The sequence below is a fragment of the Strix uralensis genome, chromosome Z (assembly GCF_047716275.1).
Source record: "Strix uralensis isolate ZFMK-TIS-50842 chromosome Z, bStrUra1, whole genome shotgun sequence".
Taxonomy (NCBI): domain Eukaryota; kingdom Metazoa; phylum Chordata; class Aves; order Strigiformes; family Strigidae; genus Strix; species Strix uralensis.
In genome coordinates, this window is record NC_134012.1 from 69,052,006 (window position 1) to 69,069,245 (window position 17,240).

Here is a 17,240-nt window from a genome sequence, read left to right on the forward strand (position 1 = left end):
CCAGGGAGCGAAAACCGCCGGTAAGTCTTTGGTGTTAACGGGGACAGTGCGAGACCCGAGGCTAGATCTACAAAAAACCACAGCAAACAAACTGCCAAGCAAAATCCCCAACCAACATCAAACAAGCAAACAAAAAACAAACGTGGAAAAACAATTCATCAGTTTCTTGTCACAAGTTAGAACCTCAAAATACCTACTTCACGGCAGTCTGAGAGAAGCAGCTTTTCCGAAGCCTGCTGCACATTTGTGCCTGTGAAGCTCACACCGATGTCAATGAAAAAGTCCGAGTCACTGAAAATCAGTTAAAGCTGTATCTAAAATCACAGCTTAAAGTTCCTAAAATAGCAACGAGTAACCTAAAGGAATAACCTGAATGCCAATATATTTGTTTGCTTAATTCTTGGTTTCATGGCCTTTCTCAAGCAACCTTGCTTTTTTTGTTCAAAAATAAATGAATATTGCAGGGCTGAGATAGTATCGATTTTGCTGTATTTGGGTGAAACTGCTGTGTTGTCTCCATACAACTGCACATTAAAACACCAAGATACACTTAAATTTTTCTAGAAGCCTGATCACATGGCAGTTTTGCCTCTGATCTGGTTTCCCATCAGTAGAGCAAAAAAACCCCCACCTATCTTTGTGCCTGGATGTGTGTTTACCCCCAGTGACACAGGTGCTCTTCCGTGTAGAAATGGAAGCTGCATACAGGTGCTACCTGTGTATTAAAAGGTTAGGGCCATGGTTGTTGGAGTCACTCAGTAAACTTTGACAAAAGGCAGGCAAATTAAATTAAGCAGAAATGTAGATGTTCACTGGAGTGGGAACATCAGTAAAGTCACTTGGATCCTAGCCTTGCAAACAGATCTGCAGTGACAACCCTTACCACCATGGAGATTTTGTTGCAATGGATGCATCACCTCTTCAAGTAAAAGCTTAAATATGCATCTAGACCTATACAGACATCAACTCTATGTGTATAAAGGTGGTTTCTGACCACTTTTTTAAGTGCCTGAATTTTGCAGTGATGCTCATCAAGCACTTGTCTACAACTAAACAGACTGTTTTGGGAGAAACAAAATTAATGAGACTTATTACCAGTGGATTGGTGTCCTTTATCCCATAAACTTCCTTCCACTGCAGCAGTGTGGCTCCTTGGCATATTTGCTGTCATATGCCTTCTGGATGAGAGATGTTAAATGTCACAGTCAGTACAGAGCTACACTTCTGCTCTTTGCTTGGGAGCAGTCAGCTGGCCAAAATGCATGGTGGCTTCATTCAGCACAGTTTTTTCCCCACTGGGGGACATGGATGGAGAAATTTGTCACCTTCCTGGGAGCAGATCTTCAGGAAACCTGTAGTAATGTAATAGTGGAAAAAAAAACCACCAACCAACCAGCTGGATCACTTTGTTGAAGTGGTCCCCAGGTAAAATGTTCCTAGGAAGGAGTCAGAGAGGAAGGGGAGCAGGGAAGGGGAAGAATTGGACTGATAACATAATTACACAGTCCAAGTCTCATTTCTTCAGGAGACAGGCTGAAAATATATGGCCTATAGTAATGCCCTGAATTAAAGCTGACAGTTTGGTATGCCCTGATCACCACAGTATCTAGGTACATTCCAGTAATACATGTCCCATGTTGTTCTTTCATCTTCTCCGCAGAAATAGCGGGTGTAGTTGTGTCTCATTACAGGAAGGAGGGGGGGTGGGGGGGCGCGCGCGTGTGTGTGTGTGGGGGGGTGGGGGTGGGGATTTAGATGCACATAAGAGAGATAAATGAGAACCATACTTTACAGAAAGAGCGTTAAGGAGCTAGGAGGCAATCTGAGATTATGTGTCACAGGCCAGTTTGGATGGGAAGACACTGTGCTAGGAGTGCTATGCTTAAAGAAATGAGACAATCCCTTCTCTGTACTGTGTGTAATTTAAAGGCACAAATAGTTGGAGAAGTAGAACATATGAGCAAGCAAGCTTGGTGTGTATTTGTTATTTATGGTTACTGGAAGAAGATAGGACATTGTGTATGTGCTTTTTAATTGGCCAGAAATAGGAGATAAGTTCATCTTGTATTCAAGCTCTTTTTACATTTCACGGATAGTACATTATGGAGCTTTGCACTCCTGCCAACATTCACTGTCAAAAGAGTAAATTGCCAATTTTCACAAAATTGCATATGCCTCCATAAATATATATTCAGCAGGGCATATGCCTTCTCGTTTTAAGGTTATACTTTAACACATTTGATTAGAGAGATGCATGTGCTGGGAGCCTGCTGCATTTATTATACTCAAAAAGAAGAAAAAACCCTCAAATTTACTTATGATTCATACTTTCTTGTTTTTGGAAAATGAAGGTGGCAGACCTGCTAGTTATGCCAAGTCACACAAGCACTTGTTCAGTCTCCCCACATGTCAAAGGAAATGGAACGTAGTTAACTATTTGAGGTAAAATTCTCATCCCATTGAGGTTAATAAATTATTTTGCCTATGGGATCAAAAATTAGTATGACTATTTTTAGGACTGATAATGGCAGCGAAATGGAAGATGATGCTGAAACACTTCTCTGATCTGCTGCTTAGAAGATGTGAACTCTTAAGTGTTCACATGTGAAGACAGTCATTGAATGCCTTATTATTCCACTGAGCAGAGCCACTGGCTTCAGAAGAGAAGGTGGCCTCCTGGAGTTTTTACTTCAGTATTTTGTATTCCTCAGAGAAGGTCACAGAGAAGGGAATAAAATCCTCAGCAACCTTGACACAACCTAATTTGGCAACAAGAAACCTGCAGTAGCACCTACGGTCCAAAATGAACTGTCAGTCTCTTGTTGATCACCTTGTCCTGCAGTGCTTTTATCTGGAAATGATTATAGCACAGCTCCTTCTTTGAGATGTGCCGCCAACAGTCCATATTGACATGTTTCCATCTCCTATCTTTGTGTCCAAACTGATGAGAATAGGGCTTCCACTCCCTTAAAACAGTAGAACCGTAATATCTTCTCAGATACCACTGGAAGGTTTGGCAGTATATCCCATGTTTTCGCTTTGGAAGGACAGGGAGGTGTTTGGAGAGGAGTGTCTGTCAGTGATGTTTCCATACATTCACCCTGGAGTCCAGGCCTGTTGCTTGCACTTTTGTCTACAATGACATTTCTTACACAGATGAATCTGCTGCTTGTGTTGACAAGGAAAATAGGATTGAGGCATGCACAATGCAGGATTGTGTTTGACTGTACACCAGAAGAGTTGGAAGAAGCAGCCACTCCTTCTCTGTACATTATATGCAACTAGCACTCACAGCTAGAAATAATGTAAAACCTCCATGTCACTGTTAAAGGCCACACCATAGACAAAAACTATTATAAAAACCCTGTTATCATTCACTTTACAAAATAAAGGGGGTAAAAAAAATCTGACACTGGCTACGGAAGAAAACCTCCACAGTCTGAATGAATAGGGAACAGGGGATTCATTGTCTCCTATACGATCAGAAGTTTGCTTTTAACTTCCTTTTTTTTTTTTCTTCCCAAAACAGGCCTTATTAAAAATAAAACAAAGGCAAATCGTTCTCTAGTGGCTATTCCAGCCTCTGTCAGTGATGTATACTGGGAAATGGGGCAAGCTCACATGACCTCTGTCCTCCATATCTTTGAGATAATATTGCTGTATTTCAGAAAAGCACTTGAACTATGGTTGAGAAGTGCTGTATGCCAGTTCTTTTATTACAAAACCTCAGTAAGGAAAAACCTGGGCCTTCTGAAACCATCTCAGATTATAGAAGGAAAGCAAAAGGCTTGCTTGTTGATACAGAGGTAGTTCAGACCTATTATTTAACAGTAACTTATGTACACTTAAGAGTTTGACTGTAGCATTAGGAACTGCTGGAAGTATAGTTCTTGTCTCTAGGGTCTTGTTCTGTCAATGGTGATGAAAAGCACTGTGAATAGGGGAAAGCTATGCTGCAACATACTATTCAAGAAGCATCTTGCTATTTCAAATTTTGCCTTTTTTTTTTTTTCTCATGATGGGGAAAGCATCACACTCAAATGCTTTGCTAATAAATGCTGTTTTCATTACAGATTTGGTTCTTTTGGCTCAATTATAATTCACTCTATTTTTACTTTTTCTTGTGACTCAAGTACTACAGAGCTCAAAGCCTGCTGTAGTAGATAAAAGAGACTTAAGTGCAACATATGATCATCCCATTAGAAGAAAAACAAACTATTCAGGGTTAATGTAACAGCTGTATCGAGTTGTGATGTTGTTCTACAGATATGACTCTGCTTCAGTGAGAGTGTGCTGTCTTTAATCAAGTGTCCTTTTCATTAACAGTAAATGCCCTCTTCTCCATTTCAAATGAGCACTTAGGATAGACCCCAAGACTTCTTCAAGGAAGTCTCTTACAGATTTACAGCTTATAAGTACTAACAGTCTTGAAACACTGTGGTGGATTGACATTGGCTGGACACCAGGTGCCCACAAAAGCTGCTCTATCACTCCACCTCCTCAACTAGACAGGGGAAAGAAAATATAATGAAAGGCTCATAGGTTGACATAAGGGCAGGGAGAGACCACTCATGAATTACTATCATTGGCAAAACCGACTTGACTTGGGGAAATTGGCATTTATTACCAATCAAATTAGAATAGGATAATGAGAAATAAAACCAAATCTTAAAAACACCTTCCCCTCACTCCTCCCTTCTTCCCGGGCTTAACTTAACTCCTGATTTTCTCTTTCTCCTTCCCCCCAGCAGTAGAGGGGGACAGAGAATGGGGGTTCATCACACATTGCTTCTGACACTCCCTCCTCCTCAGGGCGAGGGCTCCTTACACTCTTCCCGTGCTCCAGCATGGGGTCCCTCCCACGGGATAGTCCTCCACAAACTCCTCTAATGTGGATGCTTCCCACAGGCTGCAGTTCTTCACGAACTGCTCCAGCACGGGTCTCTTGCACAGGGTGCAGTCCTTCAGGAACAGACTGCTCCAGCGTGGGCTCCTCTCTCAAGTCCACAGGTCCTGCCAGGAGCCTGCTCCAGCGTAGGCTCCTCTCTCCACAAGTCCACAGGTCCTGCCAGGAGCCTGCTCCAGCGTGGACTTACCATGGGGTCACAGCCTCCTTCAGACATTCACCTGCTCTGGCGTGGGGCCCTCCATGGGCTGCAGGGAGACAGCCTGCCCTCTCACCACAGTCTTCACCATGGGCTGCAGGGAGACAGCCTGCCCTCTCACCACAGTCTTCACCATGGGCTGCAGGGGAATCTCTGTTCCGGCACCTCCTTCACTGACCTTGGTGTCTGCAGAGTTCCTTCTCTCACACAGTCTCACTCCTCTCTCCAGCTGCAGTTGCCTAGGTCTCTTTTTTCCCCCTTCTTAAACAAGTTATCCCAGATGCACTACCACTGTCGCTGATGGGCTCAGCCTTGGACAGCAGCAGCTCCGTCTTGGATCCAGCTGGCACTGGCTCTATCGGATACGGGGGAAGCTTCTAGCAGGTTTTCACAGAAGCCACCCCTGTAGCCTCCCTGCTACCAAAACTTTGCCATGCAAAGCCAATCCAAACACATTTCAGTTTACCTGCTCTTATAGAGCAGCATTTATTCTATCAATGAAAAGCCAGCCTAGGATAGCAACAAATGAATGGTACAGAAAATGTTGCTGCTGGTGGATGATTAATACAAAATAGAACACAAGTCACTCAAGTTTTCAGGACACTGGTACCGTATGTTCTAAGAAATGTAAGGCCAGATATTAAATCCTACTTTTTCACACAATTTATATTGCACAGTCCTTTCCGATCCACACGAGAGCAGTTGCATTTTCTTTACTGGTTTCCATCATTTTGCAACTCCAGCTTCATAAGCTGGTCCTCAAACTTCTGAATGTCTACTCGATGTTTCATTAGGAACTTCCCATTTAAATGAAAAACAGGTATATCATATTTGTATTTATCATACCATGCCGAGTTCTCTGGAAGGGTAATATCCACCTCCTGCAAAATAAACTGTGACAGAAAAGTAATGTTAGTACCTATTGGACACTGAAAAACAATTACCTGCTTGTCTTTTGATCGGTACTTTTTTCAGAAATGCAAGGCTGTTTGGTGCTTTTTGATTTGTTCTTCCATGTTGTAGACAATTGCTCATTTTGTGGATACAAAATTTATGTAGTCACAATCCTTGGCTATGTGTCCACAAAGAACTCTCTCCCTAGTCCAGGACAATACTCTTGATCCTCTGTGAAAAACCACTCTCCTGTGAGCACCAACCACAACAAATATGCAGCTGGCAACACAACAGCTGCCTGTTAGGCAGCTGAATGCAACACCTCTTAATGCTTCTGTTAATAGTCTCTTCCTTCAAGAAAGAGATCAAAACCTGGCTGAAGAACAGCAAAAATTTCAAGCACATATAGTTTGTATATTTGAAGCCCCACTTACTAACATCCTTCCCAAATGATATCATTACCTACCTCATAAAAGTTGCAAACTCCTCTATCAGACAAGGCAATACTATTTACAAAAGCAGTGGGTGTAAAAACTATTGGAACGAGGTGTATATTGGTTTAGTCTGCCAATACTTATTTGAGTAGCATTATTGCAAAATGCTTTTGGATAATGAGTTTTATGCAAATCAGTGCTGAAATTATCTTGAAGAGGTCATCCTTGAAAGAATAATGCATGCAAATAAATCCAAGCAATTTTCTTTTACAAAGAAAGCATGCTGATTATCTGTTCTTTCTATATAAAAAATGTATACAGTATTGCAATACATTACCCTTCTCTTATATGGCTCAAGCACTTCTTTTGCATCATCACATAGAGGGCATGGTTTCTAAAGGAAAATATTCAGACCATCTTAAAGCATACAGTAAAACACACAGATCATTTCTACTATAAAGTAACATACACAGACAGGAGTGATTGTTACTGTAAATGTGGGTTCTCTCCCCTGTACCATCCTGTCTTACTGTTTTCTAAATCTTTGCTGTATAAGTGCAGCATGGATGAAAAGAAAATAAACTGTTCAGCCACAGAAATTAATTTCTCATTTGCTATTATTTTTCTCATGGTGCAAATTAACAGTTTTCAACATCTCTTCTAAAGGCTGATTCAAGGGCATGGTGTGGAAGGTCATGCACAATGACTTCTTTCTTCTTTCGGTCAGCAGCAATGAATATTCAATGCATAGTCATCACCAGCTGAAAACAACTGTGGGTACCACTCTTGATAGAAGAATTTCCCTTGATAGAAGGGGAATGAGGAAGTCACATGAGTAATTTCTAATCTGTTTCAGATCAAGTCACTTGGTTCAGTTCAAATAGCAAAAGAAGGTGATTTAAGATAACCTGGCTGACTTTGCCTGAAAGGAATTAAGCATGGTCCTCCAACTGGCAGAGCTGGGAGAACAGTAACCTCCTGCAGGGAGAACTGGCAAATAGCTGCAGTGTTTTGACCTGTGATGGGGTCAAAGAAAACCTCTAATTTTTGAAAACTCCCTGGTCTTCCACTACAGTTATACAGCTGACTTCTGCTGATCATGCATCATGATCACTAGAGCAGTGCATACCTGAGGAAGTGACTCACATGAAGGCATATTCCTTCAGTGTTAGTGATGGCAGAATTTGGCCTACAATTCACATAGCAAAGTATACAGTGGTGAAGGTGATGGCTCTGTCCGTCTGCCACAAAATACCTCTCATAGCTGGAAAAGACCCTCTCCTCTCCCTCACACTTAAAGTCTTCCTAAGGCTTGTTTAAACATGGAGTTAATCTGAAACAGGAACTTCTTATTTCCTGCGTGTGAATTAATTTGGATTAAATATGTTAATTCACATCTAATCTGTTTTTCCTACACAGACAAGTCCTTATGCTCTGAAAACCTATGCAACATGCTAAAGATCAACAGTGCTGCGTTCTTGTTAGTTCTTGTCACTTCTGGTTGGACTGATATGCCTGATATTAGGGACTGAAAGGAACATCCCAGAATCCTGAACGCCAGTTTTGTAACATGCCAGGCTTCTTACAGTTAAAGTAGGACATACTCGGTTCCCCTAGCCTGGGGAGAGCTTTCTAACATAACAGTCACATAAAAGCATCTGACAAACTAAGCTGACTCTTAGCAAAGAATGTGTTTTTACTCCTGCTCTGATGGCAAGTTTAAGCACTACACGGTACTAGTAAGATTGGAACTGGTTTAAAAATCAGATAGGGAGCTATTTCAACTAACAGTGAAATCTGTTTAAACAGAGAATAGCATTACAATATTATTATAGTAATAATACTTTACATTAGGACATATTTTTCCACAGAACAGTGCAACAGTAGGTCTCTGTCATCACTTGCTTTATGTTCATTTGTAATAGGGCTGCCTGGATAAAGCTGTCTTGGACAACCTCTCTCAGGTGTATACTGCAGTGGCAAAAAGGACTCCTACTGCTGAGGTAGTAAAAGTTCCTTCTCAAAGTGACATATGCTGTGCTGATAGCTAGATTATGTTAGACAATACACGTGGTGGAAGGAACAGTTTTATTTCTACCGATAATTGCCATTTACGCTGCATACTTAAATTGCAGTTTTGTGGTCATTTTAAGCTGGCACTGATGCTGAAGGAAGCAGACCCATCTTCCTGTCACTGTGCTGTATGTCACTTCTGTGCTGGCATAAGCACTCAAAACAGCTGCACAGTAGAGCTAGACAGAAGAACTGATCTGAGTTAATAGTAACCATGCAGAAAGAAAAAAAGAGTTGTTTTTCTTTTAACCTGGAGCAGTTGTTGCATGAATGCTTGTGTTGGCATAAAAGGAGCCTGTGAGGGGAAAGCCATTTGGCAGTGCTAGCTTCTATCAGTTTGAAGTGGCTGCAGAAGTCATAGCCTCCTCCTGCCTTCTCCTCCTCTTCTCTCCTTATTCTTAAGAATTGGAAGGAAGGAAAAAGGAGTTAGCCTAAACTAAGAGTGCAGATTAGATTTAAGTAGTCTGCATTTTGCTTTGCAATTGCCAGTGATATCAGTCATGAAAAACATTTTAAGTTAAAAACACATGCAACAAGACGCCACTTTAGAGAACTACCTGAACTTTGCTATTAGAAAATGTGATTTCATACAGTGTCTTACTAGTTAGAAATTTTAAGACACAAAAATCATACAAAGAGCTTTTTTCCAATTATTAACCCAAAGGTAAGCTCATTATTCCCTACCTTATCACATTTGGATTATGAATGAGTTGATGCTGTATCAGGCAGAGGGAGAGAGAGCTGTAACTTTAAAGTACAGTTCTTATAGCATGCATTGCTCTGATTAATAAACAGATGGTGACCCTTCTATTTTTTAACCTATTCATAAGTTACACAGTTTAAACACTCCTTTACAGCTAGGGATGGAATGAACAAACATTGTGCAGGACCGCCATACTGATGTCAACACTCTCGATGCTTTGCATTTCTAGTTAATCCCCTCTTGAAGGCTACATCAACCATATAAATGCAGCACAGCTCACTGTGTGCCATCCTATGTAAAAGTGCAGGAGACCTCTGCAGATAACACAGGCTCTTGATGATAATTCATGGAAGGTGAGAGTTCACAAATGGCCATTCCTGCTCATCACATCTGTTTTCCAAACATACTTAAGAATCCTATCTGCTCATGCCACAGGCAAACCTTTGCCTGCATTTTATCCCCATGAGTGTTACACGGCCAATAAAGCAAAAAAAATATAAAGCAATAAAGCACAATCTACTTCTTTGTGCACTACTAGCACTACTTGGATATATCTTCCGTCTCACAGGTAGTGCTGAAATTAAACACAAGCACTTTGAAGAGCCTACTTTGGCTGTCGATGCCTGTCCTGGGCAGATTATGTATAACAACTCATCTTTGTTTTCCATTTCCAGAATGAAACACTGGCAGTTAGAGAACAATTTTTACTAGTAAATGGACTGCAGCATCACTGAGCCACAACTAACCTTCATTTGTTGGTTGTAACTACTTCCTTGCTACAATGAGACTGTGCTGCAAAGCCTGGTGTAAAAGACACCCCCAAAGTAAAATGCCCAATACTACACAAATTTAAAGGAGACAAAAAGCATGGCCAAGCCATTTCATCTGGGAGTCACGTATATCAAAGCTGATAAATACACGGTCTTGCCTAGCTTTATTCTGTAAACAACTTTTACCTTAGTGAATAAAGTCAACACTGGCTTATTTGTGCTGGCTGAACAGAGTTGTCTCCCCAGTGGACTGGATGAATGTCTTGCTAGTTGCAGTGTTCTGCTCAGAAAACAAAGCACCATTGTCCTGTTAAAGCAATAATAAAATGTTTAATTGTTTTGTGGCAAGTTATAGCTCATGAAATTTAATGTTAAGACGTGATACTTCAATCGCAGTTCTAAAACACAATCAAACCATCTCTCCAGGATGTTTATGTTCACGTTATCAACACATTAATCAGAAAAATGGTTTACTATGCAGCAGGCCAGAAACACTGCATAGATCAAAAAGTGTAGTTCCATTTTCGAAAAAACCCTGCTTTCTTGCTGAAATGCCTCTTTCAAATTCCCTAACACAAATTCTGACATAAATGCATTATGCCATTTCAACTGCATAGATGCCAGTAAGAATTATGTGATATTAAAAAAAAGCAAAGAAGTGCTGTGCTTTGAACCTCAGTAATCTTGCTGCAGTGCTCGACATATTTTACTTAAAATTATTCCATCCAAAAACTAATCTGTACCTAATCAGAACATTAATACAATGCTTTCTGCAGTAAATAAAAAGCTGCATCCAAGATGATTTAACTTGGTAATATTAAAAGCATTCACATTGCCCTGAGTCCTTCCTACAACAGCAAATTAATTTACGGAAGACGTTTATGGGTATTTGATTTCTTTGGTAGAGTTAAAGTAAATTTAGTGATGTTGAAGGGTGCCATATTGGAGTCCTGAAGTTACCTATTCATAATAACACTAATAACAACACTGCTTCCTCCAAATTTGTGTCTTAGTGGGACCTTTACAAGGGATTTTAGGACTGAAAGGCAAAAACCAGAAGCAAAAGGGTGTCTACATGGAGATTATCAGCAGATGTGACACTCGACATCAGAATTTACACCAGGAAAATCAAGTCCCTTTTACATAAAGCCAAAATGCTTCAGTTTCTGTTCAGGCACGACTTACCTGTAGTTCAACTAACTACAGTTAACCACAAACACACAATGTTATGGCACAAGTTTAAACAACTTAAGTGTGAGCAGAACTACACTGCAACTGATAAGCATGTTTTAGGATGTTCAGTAAAAAAAAGACCCTAGTGCATTCCTCAGTACCAATATTACACAGGTTTTTTTTAAGAGACAGCTTAGCCAGCATAACCTCTAAGGAGGAACAAAACATTGCAGCGGACTCTGAACTTAAAGCTACTTAACTGTATGTTTCTAAGCAACAACCACAAGAAAAAAACAAATGGGTGACATGACACTGCCCCACCAGCCTTACTGCACCGTCAGACACCTTTTTCTCTTCCAGAGGACTCTGGTAAGGGTAACTTGCCATGTTTCCAGAAGAAGTTTCAACACAGCAAATTCAAAGAAAAGGTATTACACTTTGAAAATTACAGCCTTAATTATAAAATTTTAGATGCTAGGAAAGAATCAGGGTTTTTTTCTCTGACCACGTAAAAATTAAGTTGTCTAAAATACAGTATTTTGCAACAAACAGGCTTTGGATTTACTGTTCAGTTTGGGACAGAAAGGATTCATCCTTTGCACGTGTCAGGCCTGATACCAGTAAGAGTCAGCTGCAGGGGCGGAGTGGTACGTTTGCTGTCACTGCAAAGTTGCAGGTGACTGGCACGGCACACACTGACATTGGTCATAGTCCTTGGCAGCTACCACATTGGTTTTACTTAGCAAGGTGGAAGCCTAATTGTCTGGGATTTTACATAATAAGCACAAAAATAAGCTTGGAACCTTTTTGAAAAATGCAAATATGGATGACAGTAAACAGCCTCAGTCATACTTAGCAATTTTTATGTCCACAGTAAATAGCTGCCCAGAATGGATGCGTTTTTGGCATAAAAAAATTGCAGCATGTCGGACTGCTCACATGCAAGATAAAAATGCCAGAACAAATAGTTTGCACTCTGGCAATTTTTTTAACCTAGCAAGCCAAATTTTTTGCCTTCAAAACAAGGAAAATGTCCCCAAATTGTTCTGTGAACAGTGAAATGAATAAAGCCTAGATTTCCACATATCTTATTCTCCCATATATACACATACGTGTATAAAATGGGTCTGGTTCTCTCCTTTATACTGCCTTTTTTGATCCCTCCACCCTCTGGTAAATTTGACTCCTGTGGACAACTCCTACCAAAACATTAACTGAAGGGGAATGAATATGACAATATCAGTACCTAGGCTTCAAGATCTCACAAAAAGAAACAAGCTAGCACAGTGTCTTACTTCCTTACAAATTTCAAGTAATTATAAGCAACACTGTCTCTGGAACTCAGGAGGAAATCTTCATTGACCAGTACTCCTACTGAAGTAAGAGTCTGCTTTTTCCAGAGGTAGTGTGAGACCAGCTTAAAGTTTTTATAAAAAAAAATAAGGAAAACAGAGTTCTGGTCGTCAATTTATTCACCTGTGTAGAATGATACTAAGGCCATATTGTAATGCCAGTTACAAAAAGACTCGAAGGACTAATCCTGCTCTATAAAATTATGCCAGTCTCTCATGCTCTGCTCTTCCATCACCATAAAGCAGTCTTGGGACATCTAGCCCTGAGGGAGGGTGAGACACTGTCAGATGGCATCATCAGTACAGATGATACAGCTTGACTTCCCTACACTCCTGAAGTCGCCAGACAGCATCATCAGTCAGACCTGCTGCATTTAACCTGGGCTAAAACACCGTGCAACTTCAGCTTCACCAGACTACAACTAAGGTTCTGCCCCCATAGAGATTTGCTTCTAAATCAGTAGAATTTACTAATCTTATTTTATTGGATAAAACCAAATAGCAGTGGTTTTGCACAAACACTGAAGAGTTCTAATATTGTGAAGGATTAAGTATAGTTGCTATTGATCAGGAGCTGATGAAAGTGAATATCCAATCACTCATCAGGCAACTCTAAACTCTACTGCAGCAGCTCGATTTGTCTGAACATCATCCCAGAGACACATGGGTGTTTAGTGTACACACACTACTGCTGTGTGAACAAGCGGGTTCCAAACACTGGCCTGTGCTAAGATGAGCACGTTTCTGGAATGCAGAGCTCCAACCTCAGAGGTCATTTCCATGCCAATTTCATCACTGACAGAAAGAAAGTGTCACACAGATGCCCCATGGCATTCACGTCCTGCTCACATCTGTATCATATATGTCTTCTGTTATGAAGAAACTGAAACACTAAAAGCACACACAAAATCTTTCAACATGATTACCCTGGAGCTCTCTTTAGCCTACCCCCAAGTAATTATAAAGATTTGTTTGAGGAACAAAATTAATATGTAAATGTAAAGAAGGATGCTTGCAAACTTCAGAACTCACCCTCCCCTATACTACAGTGCTACAGAATAATTTAACAAATGACACATATGAGTCTGGACTTGGCCCATGCTGTATTTTGCAAAGCCAAACTGGACTCATTTCCTGTCAATAGAATTTCCATTACCTAATAAATCCTCATCTGCTGGAAAAATAAAATGTGACACTAAAACTAGCCATTACTTAGACGAGATAATTATCTTTATAAACCTTATCTAAGCACTAATAAAGGAAAGACAAGCATGGCTGATTTTTTCTCCAACTGTGTACTTTTTAATGATACTCTTAAATAATCTCAGCTTCAAGTCACCAATATACTCTTGCTCTGTGGTTCTGAATGTTTTATATGCATAATCACCAACATATTGGACAGGATTATGTCCTGTTTTCTATGGATTTGTATGCATATACAGAAAGATGAAATTATTATGAACTTGCAGGCATTTGTCTGTATACAATTTATATTCATGTAGTATTTGATTTTGGAACCCTAACCTGGGTTTGACAGATGATGTGGATTGCCGGGACAAATCACACCTCTTTCTCCAAGGTAAAAGCAACACATCAGGAACATGGAAAACGTTACATGAACATGTCCTAGACATTCAGTCTAACAGACACTTACAAAGTTTCTTTGAGACAAAGAGCTAGAAAACGGCATTTTCATAGCTATTTGTCTTAAACAAACTTTCTAAGTGTCTAGTAAACTGACTCCTACCCTCCACTTGATCCTCATTCTAGTATGACAAAGGAATATCAACTAAAAGAGAACGGGGAATGTAAGCAGATGCAAGTGTAAGAATATGTGCTGACGGCCCAAGTCAGTGGTAGTTTAAAACAGCCGCCTTCTGTTGTCCCCCACTCAAAACCAGCTACTGTCATCAAGGAAAGCAAACCTGCTGGCAGTCTGCTGTTGTCAGTTTGATTACTTACCAGGGAAATGCTGAACAAGGAAATACAGTGCCACAGCAAGAGACCAAGGAGCATGCGTAAGTAGGGACACCAAATTCTGTAGTTGTTGAGATCCTGCAAGGCTTTTACACCAACAGCCTTTCAGAGGAGGCATGCAAAATAGAAGAAAATCTTGAACTTCTTTTGCAAACACATGTAACTGTAAAGGTCTTTAGGGAAGAATCAGGTTTTTACATCAACTCAAAGTTCAGAAATGTCATCAATACCACTTGTGAGGTGATGTTATATATCAATCAATGCCTATTTCTATACATCTTCTCCTCCAAACTGCAGTAACCTGGGGTAAATGCCACAAACCCACTGCATTCCATCTCAGAAAAGATTAAAATTATAATTTCATCCTAAAGTGCAACAAATTTTGTTTAGCAATCCCTCCAGAGGTATCCATTCTAGACTCTGGTCTGGGGCTCATACTCCAAATTTCAGACAATCTAGAAACATTCAATAGGTTGCGGTAAAGGCCACGAGACCATTCCCGAAGACTAAAGAACTGGCATACACAGTGGGACATTATCATAAAGTAAAACTGTGATAAGAGTTTAAAAGCCTGTTTTAAACATCTCCATTTGAAAACATTTCAGCTAAATGATCCGCTCGCCCCCCAGGGCCGGGGGCGAGCCAAATCGGGTAAAGAGTGTATCCAGAGGCCGTCCTATTAGCTCCTGCAATGAGAATGTTTTCTTTTGATACTATTTTCTAAATCAGTAATGCCGCCTACACAGAGCCAAAGCCCACTACAAGACAAGAGGGCGCCAGAGACTCGCCAGTGCCGGCTGCCCGCTCGCCCCCGCCCCCCTGCCCCCCTCCGCCCGCCTTCCGCCCTCCGGCACGGCCTCCTCAGGCCTGGTCCTGGCGCGGGGCCGTGTCCCCGCTCTCCCCGTAAGCCCAGCGCCCGCCGCGCTTGCACCGACAGCGCCGGGGAGGCCCCCGCGGCCCGGCCCGGCGCGGCGCTCGGCACCAGCAGGCCTTAACCCGGGCGGGCCGGGGGCGCTCAGCGGGCGCCGCGCACCGGGCGAGGCTGGCGGCAAGGCCCGGGGCTGCGGACACCCACCTCGCCGCGGCCGCCTGCCGCCTCCCTCCGCCCCGCAGGGGCGCGGCGTGGGCTCCCGTCGACCTCCGAGGGGCGGCGGGCGGGGCCCGCCCCGGAAAGACGCGCGGTCTGGGCGGCCCCGGCCCGGCGGGAGGCAGCGCCCGCCGCCGCTCCGCCTCCCCCTGCTGGCCGCCCGCCCCCCCTCCTCCGCCCGCCCCGCCCGCGGCCTGCCCCCAGCGGAGGTGGCGCCCGCAGGCCCTTGTGTGAGGGCGCCCAGGTGCCCCCGGACCTATGTCCCTCCAGCTGTGCCTCCCTTCCGTGAGAAGCAACGCTTCGCAGGTCTCGCCGGTGGAGGCGGTTGCCCTGGAGTTGTGTATCAAAAAGAAGCCAGCCGCCTGCCTCGTCATCCCTTCCTCCATCCTGGATGGATGTGCAGGACCTGGATTTTGGCCACCCGCTCTGGCTGACAAAGGAATACCTTTAGATGTAATGGAACATACCCACCCCCCCACTGTTAGAGTGTGTCATTAAAGCACAAAGGTTCACAATAACCAAAGCACATAGGGATAATAAGCGAAAGCTGTGTGGAAAATACACGAAAAATTACAGGCAGCACAGGTAGAAAGGCAGAAATTTCCCCAAAGCAAAAGGCGAGTCCTGCAGTTCTTTTGCTCATGCTGCTTCTATTGACTTCAAATGAATTAAGTGGTCATTAATTTCTTTCCTTTGAAATTGCAATGTTTAATGTGATAAAAGAAAGCAATGGACCTAGATTGTCTTTTTGACAGTACATATTTCAGTTTTAGTGAGACTTTCCACTTCCACAATATGAGTGAAGCAACAGCAATGTAGATAAAATAGATTTTTATCGAAGGTGTGATATGTTGCTTTTTAAAAATTTTTACATTTAAGAATTTAATGCTGGCTGCAAATAGAGTCATGATTGAGCGTAACATTGGGAAAAAGAGTGGGAGACTACAAACATCTGTTCTAAACATGATATTCTATTTTCATTAACAGCTCGAAGCATTACATGGTACATATTCTAAGCAAATTGGTGAGTAATATGAAACTGGGATCAAACAAGAACATTTTGGAGTATATGAATAAATCCAAATTAAAATTGAAATAGGCTCAAATTAACACAATGGGATTCAATAAAAGCAGGAAAGAGATTAATTTAAAGAAGTTTTCAAGCTGACAGTCCCAGGGACAACTCTTTCCCTGCTGAAATGGATTGCCACAATCTTGTCTGAAACTCTGAGTTTTTTGCCCTTCCATTGAGACAGATACTTGACCACGGGAGAGGGCCCTGAGTAAAGAGTAACCTCTTTGTTCTTGATGCTCTGAGTGCTGCGCAGTGTTTTGGTTGTCAGATGTGGTTTTTTTTCCTTTCTCCAGAAAAGTATTTTAAATAAAAAATAGGAGGTGTTCACTTCCGGGGAATGAAAGCTGTAGGCTCATGTTCTTTTAGTTGCTGTATTTCCATCAGGATTTTGGTTGTGCTTTTGTAGTTGTTCCTAGGCTGAGAGTGGGAGTATCTTCTGGGGTATAGAGTCAAGTCACCTTCCCCTCTTCATCTGTGCTTTGAGCAGTACAACAGCATGTAGTGGGAAGGGCCCCCAGGCGAGCAGTCTTACCCAGCTGACATGATGTATCTAATTAACTAGCAGACTAAACTAACATTAGGATTAGACAGCTCCGG

General features: G+C 41.9%; 1 protein-coding gene across 5 annotated transcripts in view; it reads right to left on the reverse strand.

Moving 5' to 3' along the window:
* MARCHF3 (membrane associated ring-CH-type finger 3) overlaps positions 1-15,669 on the reverse strand; it is a 110,437-nt gene extending 94,768 nt beyond the window's left edge. For 4 of the 5 annotated variants that reach the window (XR_012627126.1, XR_012627125.1, XM_074856379.1 and 1 more), the window contains exons 1-6: positions 15,557-15,669; positions 14,467-14,583; positions 10,166-10,286; positions 9,191-9,222; positions 6,771-6,827; positions 5,952-5,998 (exon numbers count right to left, since the gene is read on the reverse strand). Coding sequence is in view for 3 of the 5 variants with exons in the window: in XM_074856379.1 (XP_074712480.1) it covers positions 5,952-5,998; positions 6,771-6,827; positions 9,191-9,222; positions 10,166-10,282 (253 nt within the window). In the remaining 2 variants the exon portion in view is untranslated. Of the gene's footprint in view, positions 1-5,951; positions 5,999-6,770; positions 6,828-9,190; positions 9,223-10,165; positions 10,287-14,466; positions 15,266-15,556 lie in introns of those variants that run through there. The other variant, XM_074856380.1, reaches the window with a different exon arrangement.
* Between the last annotated feature and the right edge of the window lie 1,571 nt (positions 15,670-17,240).